The 19719-nt window shown below is 46.1% G+C and overlaps 1 protein-coding gene across 14 annotated transcripts in view; it reads left to right on the top strand.

The window, feature by feature from the left end:
* The window catches only part of PALM2AKAP2 (PALM2 and AKAP2 fusion), a 452863-nt gene that overhangs the window by 116198 nt on the left and 316946 nt on the right, over positions 1–19719 (top strand). For 9 of the 14 annotated variants that reach the window (XM_070519033.1, XM_070519031.1, XM_070519030.1 and 6 more), the window contains exon 2: positions 8685–8730. In XM_070519033.1, the coding sequence (XP_070375134.1) occupies positions 8685–8730 (46 nt within the window). Of the gene's footprint in view, positions 1–7993; positions 8204–8342; positions 8731–19719 lie in introns of those variants that run through there. The other 5 variants (XM_070519046.1, XM_070519041.1, XM_070519034.1 and 2 more) reach the window with 4 other exon arrangements.

Below are 19719 nucleotides of genomic sequence, written 5' to 3'. Positions count from 1 at the left end.
ATCACCATAATCTTATGAAATGGATGCTATTATCTTTCCCATTTTACAGATAGAGTCACTTAAGCTCAGAGATGTCAAGTCCACCTCTCAAGGTCATTAAGTGGTAGAATTGGGACTCAAGGTCAGATTTGTCCAATCCATGCTTCCTCCCGACGTAAGTAGCTTTGTTGCATGCAGACAACCATCCTAGTGGCTTATGGGATGCTGATTAGTTTAAGATCTCCTTCAGGGCTCTGACTTTATGATTCTTAGAGTTAACTGGAAGAGTGACAAGTCAGGCAATCAATATGACAGTCACACTATGTTAGGAATTGGGAGGAATAACCACTTGTCCTTCCCCAAGGGACCGCCAGCACACTCTGAGGGGGGATTTCTGGAACTCTGTGGAGTTAACAAGAGGAGCGTTGGAAAGTTAGAGAAGAGAGGGGGAGGCTGCATTCCAGGCATAGCTCTGGGCATGAGAAAGCACCAAATTTGGAGTGGGACAAACAGATGAAGAAGGTGTCAAGTTCTCTGGGGAGGAGTAGAGGGTACTGGAGGCTAAAAACAGGGTAGAGCACTGGCAAGATCTGTGGTGACTTAGCTGAGCCTCAAACAAAGGAGAACCATCCCAGGACACTTGGACTCTCCCCTCCGCCATCCCAACAAAGGGCAGTTCTGCACAATGAAGGGGACGGAGTCCCAGATGGAAACGGACTGCCTGTTCTATAGGGAGATCTTCAATTCTAGCAGAGAGCTCTCTGGTCATGGGAAAAGCGATCTCAATGGCAATGACCTGTCCACTTGTAAAAGATGGCGTAATAAGGGCTTGACTTAGGGGTGAGTGCAAGGTAAGGAATTAGAGGAGGAAAGAGTAACTGAGCGGGAAGAAGGAGAACCATGGAAGACAGACAGGAGGCACCTGGGTCCCCGCACAGGCATCAACCATCTTACCTCCAGTTACGGGTGCACAGCACTGAATCTAACCCAGATCGTGGGATGCAGCCACCGCCCTCTCCTTCACCCTCACCCCTGAAAAGGTGCCCCAGGAGAGGAAACAACCGGAGTGACACCACAACAGAAGGCAAGCACAATTTTGCATGAGAAGTGGCCCTGCCAGCTGCCCTGCTACTTCTCCCGGAGCGGACAGACACTGCTTTGACTGGGGAGGCCTAGAGAGCTGCTGAGTGTCCATTTCCTGAAGGGTTGGGCCAGACTTGGGAGCTCATGGGAGTCAGGGATCTGCCTTCTCTAACACACAAAATCTGATGTCTTGTTTGTGCTCACACTCTTCTCAGAAGTGAAGGGTGCAGGTGCTACAATGGAAACACATCCCTTTGTCGAGTCAGTACAGGCTGTGTCCTCGGAGCCTCCGGAGGGGCTGCCTTCCTTGGGCTGGAGCTCCCCCAGTGCTCCTGGCTCCCAATCAAGCAGCCGCCTCTGTGTGGACTCTTTTTCCACCCCTCCTCCCCAAGGATGCCGTCCCCTCTAGTGGGATAAATTTAGCTCTGAATGAATGCAGAAAGGAGAACACATTAATGTAAACACAGACCAAGGAGCTTTCAAATACAGGTTTCACGCATGCACAATTGGCACAAAAGACCCGAGTTTTTCTGTTTCCTTCTCTCCTGCTTCTTCCATCTCATCCTCCGACGCTGGTAGCCTTTTCTGCATTTAGTTAAGCTATTTCAATATGTAGATCAGAATGTGGGGCTGTTTGTCTTCAGACCGGATAAAGCAGAAATCAGTTGGGTGACTGAGGAATATCAAAGAGTCAAAGAGAACCCTAGGCGGCGTTGATCATTTTCATTGATTGGTTTGATTGTCTTAGAAACCCATCAGAAACTGGGAAGCTCCTTTTGTCTTATGTATTAGCAGAGTCTTTTCTCCCGGTGGGCCAAGGCTGTGGCTGCTACAGAATGTCGCACAGTCCTGCAAACATTTCCCCCGAGGACCAGTCCTTACGTCCCTAACTTTGAAGTCTTCCTTTTCACTGTAGTCCTTTACACTTACAGAGCGTGTATGGTTCTCAAAGCACTTCCTTATTCATGAGCTCCTTTAGTCCTTACAAGAACCTGTGGGGCAGTTGGCTGTCCCTATTCCCAGTTTATAAATAGGAAACCTCAGCTCAGAGAGGTTAAGTGACTTGTCTGAGTTCACAGGGTAAGTGGCAGAGCTGGGATCAGGACCTAGGATTCAGACTTCGTCTTGTGCTCTTCCTGCTCTACCTCGAGCTGCCTTTGGGAAAGGCAATTTGTCCAGGAGGCTCTAGCTGGGCAGGTTACATATGAGTAAGGAGCAATTTTTGAGACTGGCTGGCTACTACCTCTCAGTGAGACAGGTTCAGAGGGGCCGGATGCAAGTTCGATCCATTTCGCCAGTGTACGGAGGATGGGCATGTAGGATTGAGATTCCTGATTCTCCAAAGGGTGTCAGGTGGGCACAGCATCTATAGGTGGTAGGAGCTGAAGCCTGACTTTCCCATTTTCATTATTCATTCTCCAACCAGGAGGACACAGAGGATTTAATTGACAGGCCACTGTCCCTCCACCGCCAACCCCACAGGAAATCTCTCTCTTGTCTGCAGTGCTGACTTGCAGAATGTGTACACATTATTGAATTGTGGCTAACAATGAAAGTGTCGATGGCCACACTACAGAAAGGGATTCCAAGCTGACGGGGCACATCGTGGTCATTGTACTAAGGCAAACTAGGCTGGCCTCTAAGCCCTCTGAGAAGCCAACGACCTGAGTGTGTCTATTGGCATTAGATAACCAGACTGGCCTTCCCAAAGACTTTTCCACTTGGTAGCTAATTCACACCCAAACACAGAATCAACCCCACCAGGAGCACCTGTAATATGTAGGCATGGAGCTCTCTTCCCAACACTCCAAAATTCAGCTCTTCTTTCCATCTTTTCCTAGGACTTACTCTATCTCATCTCAAGAATTCCCTTCTGCAGTCTATACAGAAGTCAAGATAAATGATGTACACCTGCAATTTATATAATGTTATAAACTAACATGACCTCAATAAAAATAATAATAATTTAAAAAATAATTCCCTTCTAATTCCTTCTTATTTATAATTATTAAATTGACCCACTACAAAGATAAGATTATAGGTGTCTATGAATCGTTAAAAGGAGAATCTGGTAAAGAAATTTCTAGACAATAAATGACACAGAGCACAATTCTCCCTTTTAAAAGATGAGAACAGGGAAGTATCTACCAATGTGGGGAATTTTTACTGAGAGTTCACCTCTTTTCTAAAAAAAATTTTAAAAGCCTGCATTAGATGATGCATAAAGTCAAGTCACTCCCTTAATTTGGTCTATGACATTTTTAATGAAGCAATAGGGTTGAGTAATTAGGACCTACCATTTCTGGAGCACCTCCTGTGTCCACTCTCAAGCATATTATATCTGTTATTCTTATTTCTCACACTATCTATATGCGGTTAGAGCTATTGTCCTCCATTAAAGATGAGGAAAATGAGGCTACAAGAATTCAAGGTAGTGTAGTTGGTGAGGCTGAGGGCTGGGATTCTAACTAGTCTTTAGAGCTCATGCCTTTTCACTATATCATGCCCACCTCCCACTTCCTAATCCTACTTTTCAAAACTTTTATCAGTAAGAAGACTATTATGAACCAACATCCAAATATCCTAGCAGGGTAAGTGCAGACCGATCCTTAACCATCCGGCTCTAATTCCTGTATCCTCTCCTCATGCCTCCTAGTTTCCACATCAATCAAGTGACTTTGCCAAAGCTAACCAAGAGAAAAGGCCATCAAACTGAAATATTCATGTTCATGTCTAGCCAGATTGCCAAGTGCTCATTTTGAATCTGCTATGTAGAGACCCCTAGCCAACATTTACCTTAGGTGACATCCAGCCTAGTTTATCTCCCATGCTGGCGCTCTGTTTTCTAACGTCTTTCTCTTTCTTGCACCATGGAGACTTTATATGAATCTATCATTTGTATCTCATAGAGAAAAACAGCACAAACCTGAAATCCCACCAATCTTCCCAAATTGTTCACCACCATGGGAGCCAAAACCATTCCAAGCACTGTTCCCCTCCTTGTCACTCTGTGCAGCCATCACCTATGTTTTGGATGACCACGTATTCTAAAAGATCCTAGGCAAAAGAGAGCTGATAAAAATACAACATTTTGGAGGACCCTAGCATGCCTTTTAAAATTACTTTTGTTAAAGGAAAGCTTCAGGTTACTACGAAATTTCACACTCTTAGCTACTGTTCAATAAGACTTTAACTTTTACTCACTCAGTGGGCCTTGGCACGTCATTTCCCTCTCCCTTTACAAAGCTCCTATTTTCCCCACAGGGGACTAGGCTATGGTCATCTGTGGTTCCCAAAGGACTCATGCCCTAAAATAGATTCTGAAATTTTTATGAACAAAACATCTATTTTGCAAATCTAGCATTCTGTATTCTCTCTGCATCATGCTTTGCAATGCAGCATCTATCAGATAAACCAATAATACAGGTTGTGCTTATACAACACAATTTAATGTCCCAGCAAAAACTAATGATTTGTTACACACGTTATGAACCACTGTAATGGACCTTTCCAGATTTTAAATGTGTGGAGGGCAGAAAGTCACCAATATTAGCACAAGACTATGAATTCTTTGTAATACCAAGCCATAGCCTGATGTCTAGTATGGAATAGCTATATAATAAATGTTTATGAAAGAAATGGAATAATTTTGGTTATAAATTTCTGTGTTTGTAATGGGTTCAATGATTTTAAAATGACAGAATTTAGAGATTAGAGGGGAGAAGTGCTGGAAGAGGAGAAAATGTTTTCCTTTTGCTCTTGGCCAAGCATCAGCCATTCACTTCACGTCTCTGTTTCGCTTAGGATTCTTAGTCGCCAGCAACAGAAACTGATCCTAAGTGATAGGAGCAGAGAAGGAATGAATTGAAAGTATATTCAGGAGCTCACAGAATAGCTGGGAAGGCTAGAGAAGGAGGCTTGGGCAGTGGGCAGGACTGAAGGTGGACTGCCAGCCTGAAAGAATTCTATAATGCTGTGTCTTCCAGATCCTTGGCAGGTGCACGGGCCTGACTGAGCCCAGACTGCACACCATGTAATAGCTTCTGGGGGGTCTGGGGAAGTAAGTGTCTGGCATTCCCCAGCTTCTATGATGGGAGGTTGCTGTGATTCTCACTATGGCTCATAACATGAGAATTCCCCAAAGATGGAAAGTGGCTCACAATTTGGGCATCCAAAGAAACATGAAAGAATCTGGTATACTTCCACCTGGACAAAACCCCAGGGTCCAGCATTCTGAATTTCTTCTTTCCTTTGACTTTTTGCTATACTTGCTTTGACAGTCCTCAACACTGAGTAAACACAACCACTGCATGTCATGGGTCTCAGATGGTTAAAGATCCCTGAGGAAGTACACACGATTGGCCATGAGTCTTTTCTCTCTTCCTGGTAAACTCAATTAGTACTATGGTTCTAAACCCATCCCTAACCCCTACCTCACCTCACAGAAATTTAATTCTGTACATATAGTCAGAGAACTGTGCCCCAGGAAATTCTGATGCATACTTCAGGTTGGGAACTGTGGCTTAATTTTTCCCATTTCCCACAGCTTCTTTACGAGCCATTTCTATTTTTCTGAAGTCCCCTACCCCGACTCCATCAAGCTCAACCAATGACCCTTCTCTCAGCTGGGAAAACCAGGCCAACGAATGCAGCCTCTTTCTCCTTCATGTCAAAATTTCTTCTTGTCTTTACCCATTCTATCCGCCTGCCTGAAACAGTTCCCCTTCTTTCCAAGGCCCAGGTGGCCGCCAGTGCTCATCTGGATGCCCTCTGGTCTAATCCCAGACCTAATACTTACCTTCCCTTTTGACTATGTCTTTGGCCTCACTTCCCTGATGCCTAATTCCCTTTGGCCCTGAAACATTCAAGTCTCACCTGACCTAACAACCCTTCAACTTGACCCTGCTCCCATAGACCAGCTTCCTGTTTCCCCCACCGTCTTCATCTTTCACATCTAAAGATCTGAAAGGAGTGGTTTGTACTCATGGATCCTTCTTCCTGAACTCTCACTCACTCTCAACTCTCCATAATCACTTCCAAGCTCACCCACCACACACACTGCTTTCCCACGCTTACCCATGGTTTCCTGACTGCGCAAGCCAATGGCTTCATCTTGGTCTGCATCCTTCTTGACTCTTGGAAGCATGTGACCCTGTTGAAAACCTCTTTCCTCCTCTTGTGGCTTTTGGTACAAACATTTCTCCTGATTTTTCCTTCTACTTCTCAGATGATACTTTCTCAGCCTTCTTTGCTGGGCTTTCTCTTCTTCTTGTTCTGTCTTTTCACCCTGGCCATTCTCCTTTCTTTAGCTATAACCTCAGGGTAGGTGACATCCAGATATGTGTCCCCAATCTTGAGTCTTCTATCCTGAGGATGAGAGCTTTCCAGTTGGTCACTTCCAAGGGGTGTCCAGGCCCCATCTCCCCTTCCATGACTCCTTTAAAAAAGTTTATTGTGATGAAACATATATTACATAAAATTTACCGTTTAAACCACCTTTAAGTGTACAGTTCAGTGACATTAAGTTCATTCGCATTGTCGTGCTCCTCTATTCCTTTTTAGTATCTATATAGCTGGGGCAAATGGACCATTTCTTGCTCTCTTGTTTTCTCCTGGGACCTGCCCCACCTCCATCTCACTGGCCGAGCCTGGTCCTGAGTGGTTCATAACACGGGCTCTGGGGAGCCTGACCTGAGTTGAAATCCCAGCTCTAGGACTCTGGCGGAGTCCCTCAATCTCTCTGGCCTCACTTTCCTCATCTTCTGATTCTCTGCTCTTGTTGAGCACACAGGCACTCTGCTCAAGCAATAACAGCTTTGTTTACTGGTGAGCAAACACCCCTCAAAGGACTTGTCATGCTGGAGCTGATGTTGGAAGCAACAAGAAAATGATGTCTGTGAAGAAAACGATGGGTCTTAGCCAGAAAGAAGTTCTGGATATACTGGAGTGAGATATGGCACTGGCTTGGATTTATGACACAAACAGCTCTACCCACCCTCCTTATAAAAAGGAAAGGAAAACAATCAGTCAGTAAAACTCCTTGGTGACCTCTTCCATCTTTGGGCAGAGTAATAATTGCTCATCAAGTGACAGGTAAAACCTCCATGGCAGTCGAAAAGGCAATTTAGTTGAATTGCAAGAATTTGCCCAGGAAAGAGATGATCTGGAGAAATCTAATGCGCATACCTTTTAAAATGCCTTAAGTCCTGCATTTATAGAACCATGAAGGATCTGAAGAGGTCCCAATGTTTTCTGTGTGTGTGTGTGTGTGTATTTATTTCATTTTACAGGGAAAATTTGCTTATGAATGTTGGGAATTCTAGTAGGTCCCTCCTGAATGTTAAGAAGTATTTTGTTTGTTTTTAGCATTTATTCATTTCCTTTTGGACTGGGTCTTGTCCATCTCTCATATCCAGCCCATAGGCTGTTGCAAAAGATGTGCTTTAGTACTGTCTCCTGTTTTGGTAAAGAAGAGGTGAAGTATTTTAGGGACTAGACCCTACTTTTCCTTTCAAAGACTGTGTATAGAAGTAACGACCCTCCAAGACTTTCAGCCCAGAATGTCACAGGATAATGATACGAACAGATTGCCCTTTACAAAGCACCTTTATCTCATTCATCACTGAGGACACAGTTTTTCAGATGAGGAAACTGAGGTTCAGAGTGATTAAGTGAATTGCCCAAAGTTTCACAGCTAATTAGTTGGTCAAGCCTGGCCTAGGCCAGGCCCTAGGACTACAAATTCTTGGCTGTCTTTCTAAGCCGTATTTGGCCTCACAGAGGGGAGGCCTGTTTTGAGCTGTACCCTGCCCTCAGCCGACTTGATGTGTGAGGACCCTGCCACCTAAAGCACGTGGGCGAGGCAGCCCTTCCCTATTGGAAATGTCCCCACATGGAGCCCAAGCATCTGGCAGGAGCTAGAAGGCGACCAGAACACTCGATGGCCGCAGCCCGCCCGGAAGGGCCCATGCCCGGGGACGCCCCTTTTTGCCAGAGGCCCCCTGGGCTGGCATCTGCTCCGCGGTGGCGCCACCTCGCCCTGCTCCGGCCCTGCGAGCGCGTGTCCACTTCGGCGCGCCAGCCGTGCGCCCTAGAGGTCCGCCGTGCACCGGCGCCCCAGGCGCCCACCCGCACGCGCGAGGTCCGTCGGTGCCTTGGGGACCCCTCCCCCCTGCGGCGACAGCCTCAGCGGCTCCTGCCCGCCTAGAGCCGCCCCTGGCCGCGGTCGCGGGTCCCCCACACCCCAGGGGCGGAGCGAGACGCCGAGACGTCAGGGCAGAGAACGAGCACGGGGCGAGCGCGCCCTCCCGGCAGCTGCCCGCGGCCCACGTCCCCGACTGGCGCGGCCGGCGGCGGCGGGGAGATGCAGTTAGCGGCGGCGCTGGGGCGCAGCCAGGCGGCGGGGCGGGCGGGGGCCAGAGGCTGAGCCGGGCGAGCCAGCCGGGGCGAGCCAGCGGTGCGCACAGCTCTGCCCGCCACCCCCGGAGCGGACCCCGGCCGCCTCTGGGCTCTCCCCGGGGTTCTAGCCAAGCCCCCCGGGGTGCCCATCAATTTCGTCGGGTGACTTCAGCGTGTGTTTTGTTTTTCTTTCTTCTTTCCCTTGCCTGTGTGCCCTTCTCTAGGATGGCAGAAGCGGAATTGCACAAGGAAAGGCTGCAAGCCATAGCAGTAAGTCCACTTTCATTTTATTTTCTGGCTCTATTGTCTGGGATGGAAGGGGGCCCCGAGTGTTTGGGGGCCATCGACATTCCAGCACGGTAGCCGCAGGGCATGTGTCTTGGGGATAAAAGTCTGTCAAAGATCAGCTACGGTGCTTTTTCTTTTATACATCTGTGGATAGAAACCCCCGGGGCGCGCTTTGGGCTGGGGATTTGAATGTGGGAGACTGGCTTGGAAATAAGATGCTTGCTACTGGGCTTTGGGAAAGACTAAACAGACGCGTGGGGGGCGATTCCTGGAATATTATCACCCAGGGCTCAGTAATATGACTTCATACACTGGAGAAGGGAGAGAATGGTGACCAGAACAGTGGCTGCCATCCTCTCTGCGGAAGCCGTTCGTCTGCTAAGTGGAAAACCAGCAGTCAGCTCCACTGTCAGCCACGAGGTAGAACCTCCTCGCTGGAACCGGGAGTGTTCATTTCCCCGTTCTGTTTGATATTGACAAGGGCACTGGCACAAGCCACCGCCCCGGAGGAGTCTGAGGACTTGTTATAACAACTGGGTCCTGGGAATCATATTCCAGGAGAGCCTCCTTCTTATGGGTGTGGATAATCTTGAAAACCTGTTTTCAGCATACAAAGGAGCAATCAGTTCTGGCCAAGTTTATACGCACTTTCAGAAAAGTGTACCCATGTGCATCTTGAGTCTAAAAGAGAACTTTCTGAGACTGCCTAGATTTGAGCAATCTTGCCACAGTGTTGCCAATGATCCACAGATGTGGTATTTTTACTGGAGCCACCACAGCTGGATTATATATTTCCTTTGCAGATGAAGGAATGGTTACTGCTGTATATGAAATAATAACAATTAAAGAGAAGGTCTGTTAACATATTGGCATAAAAGACTCTCGAGACATTCTTCTACCTGAGCTTTTAAAAAAAAATTTGTTTGTCCAAGAGTTCCCTGGAAACACATATAAATTTGTTGGAGAAATAGTGTGTCATGTTTTGGAAGCAAAGTATATTAAAGTGTTTTCAAAATCTTTTGGACAGATTTTTTATTGGGAAAATGCACTCAGGCCCTTCTTTTTTAGGAAGCATTTGATGTGGTGTCCATGGCTCTGAGACCCTCTTTATCTAAGTCTTCAAATCTTAAATATCTTGGAGACATTGCCACTGAAGTGAGAGAGGCGTTTGTTAGCGATGTTGAAATGCTATGGCTTTGTTTTGCCTATCAGGCAATCTTTGAACTTGGTCCTCAGGACTCAGGAAGGCTGTTTTTCTTTTCTTTCCTTTTCCCTCTGTGCATGTGTAATTTTGATGGTTAATGAAGTTGTTTATGGTTTCTAAAGTTAGTGGCAAGGCAGTGTGGCCAGTATGTCATGAACTTGATAAGAATGGAGGTATTCAGTTATTGGTGCCATGGAACTGGTGGGTGTTTTATATAAACTGAATAATAGGCTGCTTTAACTGTCCATGAAGTGGCCGCTCCAGAGAACATTCAGTTGCTCCCATAGGCTGCTGCTGAAGGTTTCCAACAGTTGTCACATTTTCTGCCTTTGCATGACCAGCTTTACTGGATGCCTGAGGAACAGCTGAGCCCCATGAAAGGACTTGCTTTCTGAACGAGGAGCCAGTGGTGGCTAACACTGGGGCCACCCCTTTCCAAGAGGGGTTGGATAATGCCAGCAGGGGCCAAGTGGATTTTCAAGAAAAATCGAGGCAGTCTTTTGGAATTCTCATGAGTGTATAAGAAGAATAAACACAAATACTCGTGCCTTTTCAGTTGTGGAATGGAGTTTGTCCTGTACCTGGGAAAGTGTTAATGATTCTCATGAACGTAGAAGCCTCAATGAATATATATGTTATCAGTGCAGATTTTCTAACTCTGTGTGTGTGTGTGTGTGTGCGTGTGAGAAAGAGAGATAGAGAGAGAGAGGGCGAGAGAATTAAGAGATGAGGTGGGGAAGTGAGGGCTAGTGACCACATGACTAAGTAGTTCTATGCCATGCTTTGGCCTAGTACATACTCTCCAAATTCGGTAAACCCTGCTCCTCTCTGCCACCTCTCCAGGGTTCTCAGGGGACCCTCAGGAGCTCAGAAGCCTGCCCACAGAGTCTGGCACTCCTGCAGTCTCTCTGGAGATGTGAAGGAGGAAGAGAATGAGTCCTCACCTCTTCACCCACTTGGGCTCCTGTCTGAGAGGCAGAGCAGATAAACAGGGATATTAGTCTGGAGGGTCCTGGGCAGTCGTTAGTCTGGATGTCAGTTCCTTCCCCTGTAAAATGGCTCATGAGTTCTCCCTCTTGGGCTGGTTGTAAGGTTTAGCTATGATGCAGCTGAGGCCTCTGGCATGCCGTTGCCTTTAGATGGTGTTGAGACAGAGCCCCCAATTCCTGTCTACACTACTGCCTTGTCCTGTGAGGGTTAGAGGCAGCCCTCTGAAGCAGAAAGAGTCTGAACAGCCCTTTTTATCCTTTGCTTTAACTCTGACTCAAGGCCAGGGCTCTGCCCCGCGGCAGTTCCTCTGGCTGCTTCAGACACAGGGCAGAGGTGTCACCTGAGGATCCATCCATCCATCCACTCAGCAGGTGTTTACAGAGCGCCTCCTCTGGGAAGGTACTGGAAACACCAAAAAGGCAGTGTCCTCAAGTTTCAGCCATCAGAGGGAAGACTTCACCCTTTGCACACTTAAGTTATGAAAAGACAAATGTCCTCTAACCTATTTATCACATCATCTGTGGGATTTTCTCCCCCTCAAGGGAATGAAGTACTTGGAAACTATGGCCCTTTAATTGAATCTTCCAGTTGAGTACAAAAGAAGAGCAAATCCATCTTTGACAACTGTCTCTGCTTCCAGGTGCTTCTTTCTTCTGTTGGGACACTCCCAAAGCCATAATTTTAGAAGATGCCAAAATGCCTCTGTAGCAGAATGAGCGTGAATGATAATTCCAGCGAATAATGATACAATTGCCGTTTATTGAACATTATCTATTCAGCCGGGCACTGTGTGATGTGCTTTTTGTTAACCTTAGTTGTTAATCATCTATGGAAAAAATAGGAAAGTGCATAAATAATTACTATACTATGTTAGTTTGTTTATTATTTATTTGGAACAGTTAGAAAAGGAAAGCCAAAAGCATGAAGAAGTGAAGTCAGTAGCTAACGGCACAAACTCAGTAATAAGAGTGCAGTGCATTTTAAAACATTATGTCATTTAGTCCTAATAACAAGCTGATGAAGTAGGGGCTCCTATATTATACATATTTTATAAGAGCCCAACATTAACAGATAGTGTCAAAGCCAGGATTTGAACCCACACTGCGGAGCGTTGGAGCCCCTGTGTTGACTGCTGCCCTGAATTGCTTCCTCCAAGATGGCGGCAGCATCTCATGCTTTTCCCATGAGCGCGCTGTGCAGGCGGTTCCAGCAGCCTCAGTGTGAGCCAATGAGGGAGAAGCAGACTGATTCAGTAGCTCTGGGAAAGGCTGGGACAAACCAGGAGGACCACATCCTTTTGAGAGTCTTCCAAGTTGTGTTTCAGTGCATGGAAACACCGATGGAAGTTCTGACTGAATGAGTAACATTCCCTTGGGGAAGAAGCCACCGTGTCTCAATGGAAACCAACTTTGGGGGAGGATGTTACGTCTGCAAATCCGAGAGGAAGAGAGTCTTCCTTGGGCACATGTGGAGATAACTAAACATTACAGAGGTCACCTTGGGCAAAAGCTCTTAGAGCCACATGGACGAGACCTCAGGCCAGCACCAGGGACCAACATGAGTGTGTTCATATGTGCTGAAATATGAAATGCCAATCCAACCTACACTTCTCTGTAGGGAATTTTTTTCATTTAGTAAGGCCCTACTTTCCAGAATAATAAAAATGATCTTCTGCATTCGTACAGCACTTTACAATTTACAAAAACCTACATGTTACCTTTATTCTGAGCTGTGCAGGACAGGTCTCATTATCTCCACCTTACAGCCGAGTATACAGATACCCAAGCTCACACAGTGAGATGTGGAAGAGTTGTCTTAAGTTCATTTTCTCCTGACTCCCAATTCCTTGTGTCAGTGGCACATCAGGGCTTGGAGGGGTGCTCTGCCATGGGCTGGATGCCACTAGGATCCTGCAGAGCTAGAGTCCTGGGTGGGGATATCTGGGGGTATGTGAGCCTGGACATGCCTCCATGGAATCTGCCCTTTCTGGGATCTCACTTTGGGTCCCTCTCCCTCTTGAAACTCTCACCCAGAGGGTGCAGTTAGTGGACCTGTGGCTCCCACCTGATCCCATTCTCTGACCTGAGAGGGCCTGGATGTAGGTGTGGCTTAGGCTGGCTCTGCCCTCGCTTGTAGAGAAATACTTTGGCATTTCCTTGAGGCCATCTCTCACTGCTTCTTCCGGCCTTGGAGTGATAAGGCCTTGACTACCAGGGTTGGAGCTTGGGACCAGGGGCCAAGCAGGCCAATCAGGCTGCTTTTGATCCAGACCGCTTAGGTTGCCTGCATAGCCTGGGCAAAGGTCCTTGCTGCAATTTACATGGGATTCAGCCCAGCCCAGCTTCCCAGGTCAGGGATGTCTCAGAGGGTTTAGAGACCCAAACCCAAGCCCTGTGGTAACAAACACTGTGATTCTTGTGGGGACCATCCCTGTACATGTCCCCTGTGAACCTCTGTCCTTGGCAGGCAGCTGGAAAAGGCCTGGAGAATCCAAGAGCCTGGCCTTTCATTTGTTATCTTCTTCCATTTCAGAGACGTGGATGATGCCCTTCTTCTAAAATCCCAAGTTAAGGCCTAAAAATTGACTTACTCAGGATATTGGCAGCTGAGTCTGCAGGGCCATCTAGTAGATTGGTGCCACTTTGGGCCCGTTCAGGGTCATTGCAGGTCTGCGAGTGCCAAGGCAGGCCTTACACAAACATGTGCAAGGGTCATACACCTCTCTGGGCACCTTTTTGTACTTCTGAGTATTTCAGGCTTTAGCCTCTTGGGACAAAGAGCAGCTACTCTGGCAAAGTACCCTGAGAAATATAGCAGTCATCATCTAAAAAGCCAAGCAACGGGGGCTTGTGGGTTATGATTTGTCAATATTTAAGGAAAACCAGGGCTGAGTATTGGTGCTTCTGCATTTCTTTGGGGCTACCCAGTACTTTTAGGATCCCTACTGTTGGTCCTTTGAACTACCCACACTTGATCACCCATCTCTGATACGGATGTTGTTCTTACTTGACAGTAGGAGTTGGTCATTGTGGGGTGTAACTGACTAGACGACAAACGGGCATTAATGTGCAGTGACAGTGGTCCCCTGGGCTGGCAGTGCCCCTCACAGTCTGTCAAATTATGAGCATGGATTCTTGTGTCCAAAAGCCTTGGCTCAAGTCCTGGCCTTTCTATTAGTGTCTGTGTGACCTCGCTGTCCCTCGGTTTCCTCATCTGCAAGGTGAGGATAATGATAATACCCACCTTGTGAAATTATTTTGAAGGCTGAGAGATTTCACGGGAAATACTTGGAGCAAAAATACAGAAAACACTCAGCAAAACTTTTCTGTTTATAGTAAGTGAATCAACAAATCATAGCTGATGCATCTTTAAGCATAAACTAGACACAAGGAATGAAAGATGAATTCTATTAACTTCAACATTTTTGCCAAACTGGGAAATCTCAGATGGATATAGTAACTACTGAGAGTTTCCAATGCAGGAGGATCCTAATAATAACAATGAAAAGGATTATTTATAGTAGATAGGGGCTGCAAACTCAAAAGGCTCCAGGGGCCAGCACGTAACATAATTGAGTGACGCAGACTGAGTGGAAAATTGTGGGGACCTGGAGAGCAGATGCCACTTCTCAGTAAAGATGCAGTTAATTTATACCATGTGAGAGCGTGAGTCCTATGTTGTCATATCAACTCACTTTCAAGAGAAGCCAGAAATCTCCTTTTTTAAGATGTGAGATCTCCCATTTAAAAGAGAATAGTATCAACTTGTGAACACAACAAAATTCCTTTCGGTCAACAGGTCAGCCTTTTGTGACCTCCAGATATAGGCAGAGCTTTAAACTTTACAATGTGCTTCCCTTAAGCATGGACTTGGGAATTTCATAAGGATGCGATGAAGTAGTACTACCGGGCCCCCCTTAATCTCTCATAATGTTACAAAATCATGGGGCATTTTCACCAAGGCTTTGCGAGCTTGGTGTCCCAATGTTTGGGTGACTGCAAAAATAGTGTCTATTTGCTGTATCTTTTGATATTAAGTGAGCTCCTTGCAATCACTGACGTTCTCATAACTCAGAATATCCACATCAGAAAGATTGAAAAGACCATCAGTCCTTTGATGTGGGAAGTTCCTGTTATCATAGGAGAATCTTTAAGAACAAGGTATGCAAATCTGAGCCTATCATGTGTCATCCAGGGTATTAAGATGCTTTTGATTTATTTTCAACCTCAACTAATAAGCAATACAGGGAGACCCAGCTGGCCCCAGGACTTTTAATAATTGCAGCAAGTGCCACTGGGCATAGACTTTTTGCCAGAAATGGTGTAGAACAGTGATTCTCAAACTTTAGTGCATTAGGATCCCTGGAGAACTCCTTAAAACACAGATTGCTGGATCCCCTCCCAGCGTGTTTGATTCAGTAGATCTGGGGTGGGGCCTGAGAATTTGCATTTCTAACAAGTTCCCGGGGATGCTATTCCCAGCCTTGGCCGCTCTTCTGGGGAATACACATGGAGAACCCCGGTGAAGTGGTAGAAGACCAATGATAAAGGGACATTTGGCCTGGGTCTTGATGAGTGCCACATGCCCATTGTGACATGTCCAGGAGTTTATATTATGAAGAGGTGAAATAGAAGGAAAGACTGAATTCAGTCTTAATTAGCGAGAGCCTACACACAGCTCAGTTTGAAAGTGGTGTAGTTGTGTTCCTCCCCTATCAAGTGGCTGATCAAGAGGAAGCCTTTGTTTGTCTTGGGTACTTGTTTTAATCTATTTAGATAAAGTGAAATTTCTGTCTGTTGGTCACTTGAAGACACTTGTTTGAAAAGTATGCTTGGGATTGGCTGATCAAAACCACGTGCTACAAAATTCACTTGGGGAGGCCCTAGGGGACGCCGTGGTGAGATAAGAAGTTAAGCGGTAGAGCAGATATCCAGCAGTACAGTGGGAGGCCCTTTGAGAGAAGCTCATGATACATATTCTGATGCTATAGATGGAGAAGTCCCACAGCAGATCAGCCAATCGAGTCTTGTGGCAACCCTTCCAGCGCTCAGGCCTGATCCTCAATGCAGCTGCTTCTCACGCGGGCAACTCTAGTAGGATGCCAAGAAGAGTAGCAACTGAGGTTCATTTACCTAATGATGATTCTCCTAAGCCTGTCTGTGTGTACACAATCATGGCTTGCCATTGGCATATCAAAGAGGAGTTTATTCTCACAAAGATGTCCTACAGGCTCCCCTCGCTCTTATTTGTAGCATCCATTGTTTGAGCCAACCCTTCATTTTCAGAAGGATTCGGTCTCTCCCAGACTCTTATCTGTCTTAAAACACAGAGCCCAGAGGCTGCATGGTATAGGATGAGACCTAAGAGAACGTGGAGAGACTGTGAGTAATGGCCTCATAGCCCGAGGTACTTTGTCGAGGAAGATTTGCACAAGAGCGCTGTGGGTTTGGACGAATCCCACACAGCTGAGACCTATTTCTGACAGGAAATGCCAGCAGAAGCAGAGGTTTGTGTGGGGTGGTGCATGTTGGAGCTACATGTGCCCTTGGGTAATTATATTGTCAGTCTTTTGCATTAGTCTTATGTTGAATTAAAATCTTCAAAAGGAGATTATTAAAATACACAGAGAGACAAACACACAGAGACAAACCTAAAGCCTATTTACATAATGCTCGAACATAAATTAAAAATACTTTGGCGTTAGTCTTTGACGGTAGTATCGATGCTTCTATAGCATCATATGAGCTCAGCTAGAAGAAAGGAATAGGGAAGCTGGTACTTTTCCCTTGCATAAGCTGGAATGGGAAAGAAAAGCCACATGTGCCTTCAAGATAAAAGCCATAGCTGCAGATGAAAGAGCGGTGGGCCAGACCTCAGAAGGCATCTTCCTGCCCATCACTTCCCCTCGGGCAGCCTATTTCATTACCCTGTGGGCTTCCGGGCTCTTGACAGTCTGTGCACTCCCAAATGTCTTCCAGGCATTTGTACAACCTGCCCTTACTTTTTTGCTGAATTCTACTGGTTTACTTACTATTCTAGGTGGGTGGGATTTCCCCCTGCTACTTCGAAAATATAACCAGTCATTTGAGTATTCACTTTATTTTTAAATTCAGGGCTGAAACTTAAAACTTTGAGAGTTATAAAAAATGTTATTCTTAAGAGAAACACATATGCTCGAAAACTTAACCCTTTGGAGTTAGGCAAGGCGATCTTTCTCTGAGTTTGAGCAATAATGCCAACAACTTTGAGGCCAATAAATACCACACAAGGCTTTAGGATTTGGGCAGCTGGCAGAGTATGCATGTCCTGCATGAGGGCCTGATAGGCCAGGATCTAGCCGAGAGGCCAGGGGTCAATCCAGTGGCTTCCGCTGGGCTCCTGCTTGGTCTTAAACACTGAGATACAATGGCTTGGTCAACTTGGGCTGATAACACTTTCCGCCTCTAATGGGGTGGGAAGTGGTTTGAAAATTTCCTTGCCCCAGTGGGACCGTGAGACGTATAAGATCTGAAAAGTGGAAAAGAGTATAGAGATTCCTCAAGAAACGAAAAATAGAACTATAGTATGGTCCAGGAGTACCACTTCTGGGCATACATCCAAAGGAAATAAGATCACTGTCTCAGAGAGAGAGCTACGCTCCCAAGTTCCTTGTAGCATTATTCACAGTAGCCAGTTCTGGAAACAACCCAAGTGTCCATGACAGATGAATAGATAAAGAAAATGTGGTATATATACACAATGGAATAGTATTCAGCCTTTACCAGGAAGGAAATCCTGGTATTTTTGACATGGATGGACCTTGAGGGCATTATGCTAAGTGAAATAAGCCAGATGCAGGAAGATAAATACCATATGATCTCACTTCTGTGTAGAATCTTAAAAATGTCTAACTTACAGTAACAGAGTAGAATGGTGGTTACTACAAGCTGAGAGGTGGGAGCAGAGAGGAGATATTGATAAAAAGGTACAACTTCCAGTTATAAGATGAATAAGTTCTAGAGACCTGATGTACAGCGTGGTGTCCATAGTTAGTAAGAATGTATTATATACTTGTAATTTGCTAAGAGAGTAGATCTCGTGGGTTATCATCACACACACAAAAATGGTAACTAAGAGAGGTGGTGCATGTATTAATTAGCTTGATTGTGATAACCATTTCACAATGTATAGTATGTCAAATCATCACGTTGTACACTGTAAACATATACAATTTTTATTGGCCAATCATACCTCACTAAAGCTGGGGAAAAAATGATCAATTGAAAAAAAGAAAAAGAGGGGCTGGCCCAGTGGTGTAGTGGTTAAGTTCATGCTCCGCTTCAGTGGCCTGTGGTTCACGGGTTTGGATCTTGGGCACAGACCTACATACTGCTCATCAAGCCATGCTGTGGCGGTGTCCTATATACAAAATAGAGGAAGATTGGCACAGATGTTAGCTCAGCGACAATCTTCCTCAAGCAAAAAGAGGAAGATTGGCAAGAGATGTTAGCTCAGAGCGAATCTTCTTCACCAAAAATAAAGAAAAAAGAAAAACCCCAAAAAAGAAAGAGAAAAAGATCTAAAAATCTTGAAGCTAACATGAGTGGCCCTGAAAGGAAATACTGCTTATCCAGGCCAGCAAAAACACATGGTGGGACAGTAATGAGCCCATCGTCTGAGTGCTCCAGTTTTCTTTTCCAGGTGGTATGCAGGCAGTCTTGTTCATGAACAGTGAAGTCTGAGTGTATGTGTTCAAAATTTAGTGCTGTTCATCAAACAAAACCTGAAGGATATTTGCCAACAAGCAGGCTAAGTCTGGTGTGGATGGGTCGGAAGGCAGGGAGGCACTGGAGGCTGGCTGGAGAATACACTCTCTAATCCTACCAACTACTAGGACTAAGACTCTAGCAGACTGAACATCCCCTATCCTTATTCCTACTGGAGTGAGAATGATACATATCCGATCAGTACTGGAGCTGATAGGAGAGAATGAAGGGAAAGGACTGGCTCTGACAACGCGGAGAAGGGGAGGCAAAGGTGGAAAGTAATTTCAGTTACTCAGTTACCCTCCTCTCTCTCCCCTTCCCACCCTCATCTCTCTCTGTCTTGACGTGTCGCTGCTACTGCCTCTGGATGATTCCAGCTCTCCATCTGCCCTAAACCTGAGTCCACAGAGAAAAGCTGGAAGCAGAGTGGCTTAGCAGTGGAGGGGCAGGAGTGGGACATCTCCCCTATAGGGAGATGGGGCATCCCAGGGCTCAGAAAGCAGGTAAAGGATGGTAACTTCATCCTGTACCTTCTTGTAAGGGGAGGGGAGAAGGGTCTGTGGGTTCCTGAGGGCTTCCCACGGGCCAGACAGCCTGCTGAATGCCTTCTGTTAGGTGTTAAAAACCCAGCTATGCCAGGTTGACATGGTGGCTGAGCTCTTGGGACTGTGGTGACCTGGAGAGGCGGGCTCCTGAGGGAGCGGGCAGCGCTCAGTTCCACTCGATTGGTAGTTGGTGAGAATACAAGCCCAAGATCTACTTTTTCGAGAGAACCTGGAAATGCAGCTTTTGAAGGAAGCCTGTTGGTGTTTAAATGTTCACAATGATTTAAACACGGTGTGGGCCAAACCAAACATAATGAGATTCTAACACAGTGTGGGCTGGATTCAATCCCCATCCTACCCTCCCTCAGCCCCCACCCTGGGCCACCAGTTTTCCACTCCTGCCTTTCACAGCATATTTTATTTAATTGTAAAGCCAGTAGTATGCGGGGGACGTGGGAGTGACGGGATGGCAGTGTTTGGTCAGATG

This window comes from Equus asinus, chromosome 10, assembly GCF_041296235.1.
Source record: "Equus asinus isolate D_3611 breed Donkey chromosome 10, EquAss-T2T_v2, whole genome shotgun sequence".
Taxonomy (NCBI): domain Eukaryota; kingdom Metazoa; phylum Chordata; class Mammalia; order Perissodactyla; family Equidae; genus Equus; species Equus asinus.
Note: the sequence above shows the minus strand (reverse complement) of the source record. Positions and strands in the feature narration are given on the sequence as shown.